We start from the raw sequence: 7487 nt of genomic DNA on the forward strand, positions 1-7487 counted from the left end.
TCTAGATTCTGTGAACGTGTTCTGTTACATTCGAAGTTAATTAACTCGATCTTTTCTTCTATAATAAATACTATTTTTGGTTATGCAGAGTTCCTTACATTTTCGTTCATGGTTGTATTTATTGTATACGAAGGATTTCAGCTATTTAATTCCGAATTTAAATGAATTTTTATTTTTAAATTTTTATTCTATTTTTAAAACATTATTTTTTACGCGCGAGCGCGCGCCATCTGTCGAAAGATCGCTCAAGTTTGTCGTAGCAGTGGTCGCCAAGACTTATTACATATAGCAGAGAGAGAAAAATGCTATAAGAAAGAGTGAGACAGATGGTGCCGACCTTACTCTAGAACCCGTGGCGCCATCTCTGTGAAAAGTGCTCAAACTGGTCGCTCAGCGTTATCGACAGCGAAGTGAACTCCTGGAGACTACTAGCGCCATCTCTGCGGAAAGTGCTGAAACTAATTACCGACCAGGTTTCAGCGCTTCTCCAAGAGATGGCGCTAGTAGTCTTCAGTAGTTCACTTCGCTGTCGATAACGCTGAGCGACCAGTTTGAGCACTTTTTACAGAGATGGCGCCACGTGTAACAAAAATAATCGGTGCGGAGGTTGATTGTAGTGGTGAATTATAAGTGTGAGCTGTCATGAACCAGCGGTATTTTTTCGCTGAATATTCCTGTATTGGTAATTCTTGTGACATTGAGCTGTATTGTTACAACGGGGTGCGATTTAACGTATAACCTGACAGCGTAACCTAATAATATTTCTACATACTCTGAAATGTCAGAATTATCGATGATATATGATCACGCGTAGCCGAGTTTTTAATCGTTTTCGACCGGTGACTCATCCAACTTGTCGGCATCTAGTGATCGAATCGTATTATCTATATAATTCCGATGTAAAAAATTTAACCTAAAAAAGGATAGTCAATTCTATACAGCACAAGCGTTCTGTCATAACACTCTTTCATTCGTGTCTTCTAGGACAGTGTTTTTTGGATATTCAGGTAGATTTTATGTTTCTACGTTTACAATGTTTTACAAAAACACATAACACTCTACTTGCGTTAATTTAGGACAGTGAAACTGTAATTGTATTTCAATTATCACCATGGAATGGTTATTTGGGAAAAGGATTACTCCTGAGGAGATGCTAAGGAAAAATCAGAGGGCTTTGAACAAAGCTATGAGGGACCTTGACAGAGAGCGAATGAGAATGGAGCAGCAAGAGAAGAAAATTATTATGGATATAAAGAAGCTCGCTAAAGATGGACAGATGGTAATCTATAGTCTAGACGTATTGAACTTATCATTTAGATAATTACATTGATGGTTTGCGATAGGACGCGGTAAAAATTATGGCTAAAGACCTTGTAAGGACTAGACGTTATGTGAAAAAGTTCATGTTGATGAAAGCAAACATACAAGCAGTCTCGTTGAAGATACAAACCTTACGTTCACAAAACACGATGGCGCAAGCAATGAAAGGGGTTACCAGAGCGATGCAAAACATGAACAAGTGAGAATTTCTAAAACTACACGATGAGATAGATCTTGTGGTTATTGCCGTGATGGTTAACATTACAGATTAGTAACAATTTTTGTTTCTTATAAATATATCATGATCTTGCAGACAATTAAATCTTCCTCAAATACAAAAGATATTGCACGAGTTCGAAAAGCAGTCGGAGATAATGGATATGAAGGAAGAAATTATGAATGATGCCATTGACGATGCAATGGAGGACGAGGGTGATGAAGAGGAAAGGTATATTATACAATCGTTCTGTACAAATAGTTATTTCTAAAATGGTTTCTTCTAAAAGGGATAGAACCTTTTGGTCGCCAAAGTATTTAATTACACCTGTTTAATTTTTACAGTGATGCTATCGTGTCGCAAGTATTGGATGAATTAGGTCTTCAATTGACGGATCAGCTGTCTGGTTTACCACAGGCATCTGGCTCGTTAAGCGTAGCGGGTTCGAAGCAACCGGTTGCAGCTGCCGCAGGTAACGACGAGGGTGGAAATCTCGCGGATGCTGATGCCGATTTACAGGCTAGACTGGAGAACTTACGACGCGAATAAAGACATGAAAGTTACATTATTGGAAGAAGTGTATAAAGGATGTATAAAAAAAAGTATTAATTTTGTAAGCATAACTGATTTTATATGCTTTAACTACTCTAATTAGAGAATTGAACTGTTTTTTAAAGCACTTGTTCTTCTACTCATTCGTTTATAAGATCCGAGGAAATGTTACTTCTGATACTTGAAACAGCTTACAAAACCATACATAAATAAAGAAATCTGTACTTCTTTACAAGACGTAACAAGTTCAAGATAACCCAGGAGGGGGTTAGTGTATCTTAAAATACCATGCGTATACTAAAATGGACAATATATATACTTATACACAGACGCTCGTTGTGTAACAAAATACTTATTGTATTTTGATAACTACATGTACATAGGTTCATTTCAGAAATTTATGATTTACGTACATGTACATATATGCTTTTATTTTTTATAGCACATATTGTACATTTACTACAAAAATAGTAAGAGTTGGCGCGGGTTTTATATATATATATATATTTTTTTTTTGTGCATGAATAAGCGACACGAGCACAATGAATAAGTTCGTTCACTGCTTTTATTAAAACTTAGTCTCGCAGTGCCTGATAGTATATTTGCTTTCAACGATTGTATGATAATTAAAATTACAAACATTATTCAGGCACCAATGATCGTACGAACAAAATTTATTTGTAAATTATATACTACAATAACAGAATCTGTATTACTTACTAACAAATTGGCTGGTAGGAAATGCAGTGAAACAAGATTGTGCAATCATGCGTTAAACATGCGATTAATATACGCATAGATAAATCGCTTAATAATATAAGGAACGGCGAGAAATAATCTGAAATTAAATAATACAAAAATATAAAATTTCCAATGCAGTCTTTAATACCTTCTTTCAACTTACCTTTAAATTATTACGTGTAAAAGAGCTCGGAAATGAAATTGCTCTTTTCAAAAGTATTTTAAGAAGTGCTTGCTTACGCAGGGTACAATTAGTCAATAATATATTCCGTGGGAAATATGAAACATTATCTCTATTAAACGAAATATACATGTACATAATAACGCGCAGTAGATAATCATTCTAATATTCTGATCGTGAAATACAGGTATAAAATAGAAGTCTGGTCTGGTTTCAAAGATGTCCTAGTTAGATGTTCGAAATGAATGCGAACGTTCAATTAATCGATCGGCTGCACTAAATCGATAATTCGGTATCATTATGGAGAAGTTTCAAAAAATGTACGCGATACGTTTAATGGACCGCAAATACGGTATTGTAGAGAGACAAAGGAACACACAAAAAAGGGAAAAATTGTTTTATATGATATATATATATATATTACTAAAGCGGAGGAACGAAGAAATTCCCAAGGGCATGCGAATTTCTTAAACGTACACCTCTCTCAGATCATGTGAAATTTGAAGAATCGTTTCTGCGGTTTCTAACAAACCACTGTTAAGACTTTCGTCGAATCATCTAAATTTTGTTACATCTCTCTGATTTGATCGCATTTGTACGATGCACGTAACCGCGCGCTCCTTTACGTCTCCTTCGTTCCCCTCCAATGGTATACCCTATAGAAATACGATGTAGTTTACAAAACTGTGATGGAACCTTCTGTCAATCACATGTATATATATTGTCAATATCTTTTTAAACATTTCAGAGGTACCGCCCAAGCATAACGTACCCCAAGCTATGCAGAATCGTAATATACCGAGGAAATGTCTTGTAGCGCCCCCGTTATTTTCGCTTAGAATTAAACGCTTTCAAAAATTCCGCGGCCTCCATTTTCAATACTTCGATAGTCACGTGAAGTATCATAATATACTAGATCGTGTTTAGTAATCGATGATAACAGATAATACCGAGTGAAATAATAACGTTCAGCAAGTTCGTAGTATCGGGGATGGATCTGTTTCGCTGTTGCGGTTGAATGACGCTATACACGGGATTCAGATACTTGGTTAAACGTCAGTAACTTTTGGCGGCAAAACTATCATCCGCAAGCGATATACATTGAATCATGCGAGAGTATGTTATATCGTAAAATTGTTATAATTTCATTGCGATTATATCCTTGAGATTCGTTGAAATAAATTATGTTCGCGTAATGAGACTATTACCCTGATATTCGTGCAGTTCAACGGAAAGTAAATGGTTGATAGAACGAACAGGGAATTTCAGTTTGTTTCGAGTACGTCTAGAACCGTAGCGTTCTCGATGATATGCGAACATGGATCTTTCCTGAATAGCACCACTTCTACAAGTAACCACGCCCTTCGAATATAATATTATATGCATACTCGTCAGGATTGATCTGAAAACTTTTAAATGGAACAAAGAAACAAGAAACAGATCGCTTTGGCTTAGAAAGACGGGCTCTACAAAATGCGCACACTTTTTCCTACCTTAGTAAGGAAATCGCAAACCTGAATTTGATTTATACCCTTTTTCGCTCCTGTATAAGTGGATTCAAATAATTTGTTTCTCGTTTCCAAGATATCAATCGAAAATTTTCAGACCAGACACTTGGTATTTACTGGAACGACGCGCGAAATGCTACGATATACATAATAGAAAGTCGTACGCAACACTGAACCTCGTGTTATTATCGCGATAATTATACACTTCTCGTTGGATGGAAGGGGGATAAATATGCACGAAGAACAATTCATATTTTTTTCCTTTTAAATATTCGCTATATAGGTATGGGATTATTAGACCTTATATACGGTGTGTAATCTGTGCACTATGTACGCATTTTTGTACGCATGTGGTATGTGTGCATGTTTATGTATATACACGCACGTAACATATATACACATGTAGGCTATGTCGAACGTAACCATTTCTAGATGCAGCACTAAATCCAACAGCTTTCTTCGTATCCTCTTTTGTTCGTTCCTTAAGTCTGCGCTCGGATTATATAAATAAGAAATCTTTAATCATTTTTCTTTATCTACCGGTATACAAGTGTAACTGTATCGATCTGTTATCTGGATCCAATCGAATGGAATTAATTTCCGTCACGGAAATCGATCGTTCGACGAAACTCCAACAGAGTAAAATAATAATACCGAGGAAGACTATTATATTGATTTTAACTCAAAAATTGTGAACGCGAATAGAATGAAATTTATAAACTTTTTCTTAGAGGAGTTAAATATTCGTTATAAATTAGAAACAATGAATTTGTACATGTTTCATCTACAATATCTATTATTATTACACACTGTTCCTATGACGATCTTGTTTTGGGTAGTTTTAAGTTCGTTTTCAAGATCCGTCTGTATGTACACAAGTTTCCACATAGATCGTGCATAATATCGGGTAAAAAGCTCATAACTGAGATATTACGTGTATGAAGAAAAAAAAGGAAAGAACATGAACAAATTCGTCAAAGGGCTGTTCAAAGTGATCATGGACGTTTGTAACAACGTAGGTGTGAGCAACGATTATAAATAGGCTTTCGATTAAAATCGTTGATCATATTGAGCTCCGATTTAATCGATTGTGCATGCATTCATTTGTTCCGTGATGACTTTTAAGAACAATATTCTTTGTACGCTTTTTTTTTGCATTCAAGTATCTCTCACTCTCTCTCTCTCTCTCTCTCTCTCTCTCTCTCTCTCTCTCTCTTTCTTTCTCTCTCTCTCTTCAACACCTATAATAAAATACGACTACATAATACAGTCAATAAAATAGAATTATATATACTTTGTACAAGATACAAGGTAAATTAAATGTAACGATGAGAAACATTGTTCAATAAAGAGAAAAAAATGCTCACTAAAAACGAAGTATTCACTGTGTAAGATTTAAAATGACAGCTCTTTTAAACACTCACAAAATTTGATAAGATTGCCGATATATGTATGTATATTGTTTTTGTATTCTTAGTAAGATATTTACAAAAAAAGTGTAGCAAAGTATGCTCGTTATAACATATGAAATATAATATCACTGGATCCGTTAAACTTTATTTTTTGTTGCATAGAGAATTATTTAATCTTTTTTATAATTGCGCGATCGTGTATATCGCCGTGACATACCTACGATTTTATAATGTTTTCGTAAATTTGTTCGATATTGAATCAACAACTCTCTTCGTGAACTACGTGTATGTATATGTATGTGTGTATTCCTCCTTTTTCTTCTTTTCCCTCCTTTAACTACACGTTCTTTGCAATCAGCATCATTTGTTTCTTTTAAATATGCGTATATATACGAAATATACAGTCCGGTCGTAGCAGGTAAAGATGTTTCAACCCTTTATTTGTTCCTCAAGAATTGTTCCATTGTGCAGCGCGTCCATAGATAAACATTTGCGACAATTATTCCAAAAGTCGCGTCTCGTCTCGTGAACGGCCTTGGAAAAGCAAGGTATAGTGGAGGTTGAATTTCACTAAATTTCCTATCTAAGGGATTAACTGTTGCTCTCTACTTTTTCGTGGTATACTCTCGTCAAATGGTCCGATAGTTATTGCGATATTACAGGTATTCCGTGAGAATTCTGAACTATTTCTTTTTTTGTTTTTTCTTTTTTTTTTTACCCTTTTGAATCCGGTAAACTCGAAATCAATGCGAAGCAACCTTCCTCCCCTTCGTCTGCCAGCGCAGACTGTGTTTCGATTTGTAACGCCGATAATGAGATTTAACAGACGTATTCTATGTTTTTAACTTTGGTCCTTTTTTTATGCGAATTTTTTTGCGTCTTGTGTCGGTAAGGCAGGTGCCCACCGCGGAGGCCCAATCTCGACGAGGAGCTACTTTACAAAACTTTCTAATTACGTCCCGTATGCGATTGAATATCTAACTTTATCGGGATCCTTGTACTTTCTTGATATCAAATTGTAACCAACCGGAACCGTCTGTGTTTCTCTTTCAATTTCACTTTCGATCGAATTTGTTCGAATTTCTTCACTTTTATACGCTTGGAAACAAAACTAGTGAACCGTGTTCCTTATTTTGCATACTCTGCCAACGTCTTAAATAGCGGATACATTGTTCAAGATAATTGGAGCAATCTTATCCACGAGAGTATTAAGTTGGAATAGTAATATTCAAAGTTATCGCATAATATTTAGAACGAAAGTTACGATTAACTACTTCTTATGACGACAAACACATATTGACAAAAAGTGGATTGAATTAAATCTCGTTTCTGTAAAGTTTTAGAAACCAATCGAACACCACAAATCATTTTCACAGTAGAGTACACAGAATGTTCCAAGATTTTCACTAAACGTACAATATATATAATGTTCAATAGCTTTCTAGGCATCAAAGTGGATGACTCTCCAATAACTTCGAGCAATGCGCCTTCCTCTTTCGTTGGCTGAATTTCCTCATAGTAATAGCGCAATAACATCCGCTACATTGGAATAACAG

General features: G+C 35.5%; 1 protein-coding gene across 1 annotated transcript; it reads left to right on the plus strand.

Moving 5' to 3' along the window:
* The first annotated feature begins 1082 nt into the window (after window positions 1–1082).
* Vps2 (vacuolar protein sorting 2) lies at window positions 1083–2260 on the plus strand. Its single transcript, XM_076898092.1, has 4 exons — window positions 1083–1279; window positions 1344–1519; window positions 1634–1768; window positions 1882–2260. The coding sequence occupies exons 1-4, from the start codon at window positions 1112–1114 to the stop codon at window positions 2084–2086; spliced, it is 684 nt and encodes a 227-aa protein (XP_076754207.1). The 5' UTR covers window positions 1083–1111; the 3' UTR covers window positions 2087–2260.
* Window positions 2261–7487: the final 5227 nt, after the last annotated feature.

The sequence above is a fragment of the Xylocopa sonorina genome, chromosome 7 (assembly GCF_050948175.1).
Source record: "Xylocopa sonorina isolate GNS202 chromosome 7, iyXylSono1_principal, whole genome shotgun sequence".
NCBI classification, from domain to species: Eukaryota; Metazoa; Arthropoda; class Insecta; order Hymenoptera; family Apidae; genus Xylocopa; species Xylocopa sonorina.